General features: G+C 80.4%; 2 protein-coding genes across 2 annotated transcripts in view; one reads left to right on the top strand and one right to left on the bottom strand.

Annotated features, from left to right (window-relative positions):
* Positions 1-241, bottom strand: part of CD164L2 (CD164 molecule like 2) — a 4,771-nt gene extending 4,530 nt beyond the window's left edge. The window contains exon 1 of the mRNA XM_039733564.1: positions 182-241. Within this exon, the coding sequence (XP_039589498.1) occupies positions 182-241 (60 nt within the window). The remainder of the gene's footprint in view (positions 1-181) is intronic.
* The window catches only part of GPR3 (G protein-coupled receptor 3), a 3,844-nt gene continuing 3,376 nt past the window's right edge, over positions 59-526 (top strand). The window contains exon 1 of the mRNA XM_039733824.1: positions 59-385. The gene's annotated coding sequence lies outside the window, so the exon portion shown is untranslated. The remainder of the gene's footprint in view (positions 386-526) is intronic.

Raw genomic sequence — 526 nt, 5'->3', positions numbered from 1 at the left:
ATGGCGGGGGGGGGGAGCCAGCCCCAGCCCCCCGCTGCTCCTGCAGCGGGCTGGGGGTCCCTGGTGTCCCGGGGGTCCCGGGCTGGGGGTCCCAGGGGTCCCGGGGGTCCCGGGGGAGGCGCGGGAGTGCGGGGGCCGTGGGCGGGGCGGGGGCTGTTTTTTATGAATGGGCCGCGATTACTATGCGGCGCGCGCGCTCCCGCGCTGGCCGCGCGGGCGCTGATTGGCTGCGGCGCGCCATTGACGTCACGGCGGGCCGGGGGCCGTGAGTCACGCCGAGCCCCCCGAGCCCCCGGCCCCGCTCGGGCGCTATAACCCGGCCGGGCCCATGGCAGCGCGGCCCCGCCGGGCAGCCCAGCGCAGCCCGGGCCCCGCGTCCCGCCAGGTGAGAGCCCGGCACCGGGGGGCACCGCAATAACGGGGGGGGTCCGCTCTGGCAGAGCGCCGCGCTATGGGGGGGGGGAGGCGAGGGGCGGCCGGGCCCCCCAAAGCCCGTCCAGGGCTGGGCTGGGGGGGGGGGGGCCCC

This window comes from Passer montanus, unplaced genomic scaffold (assembly GCF_014805655.1).
Source record: "Passer montanus isolate IOZ18808 unplaced genomic scaffold, ASM1480565v1 scaffold89, whole genome shotgun sequence".
Classification (NCBI taxonomy): Eukaryota; Metazoa; Chordata; class Aves; order Passeriformes; family Passeridae; genus Passer; species Passer montanus.
The sequence above is the reverse complement of the archived record's forward strand: the minus strand, read 5'-3'. Positions and strand labels throughout refer to the sequence as shown.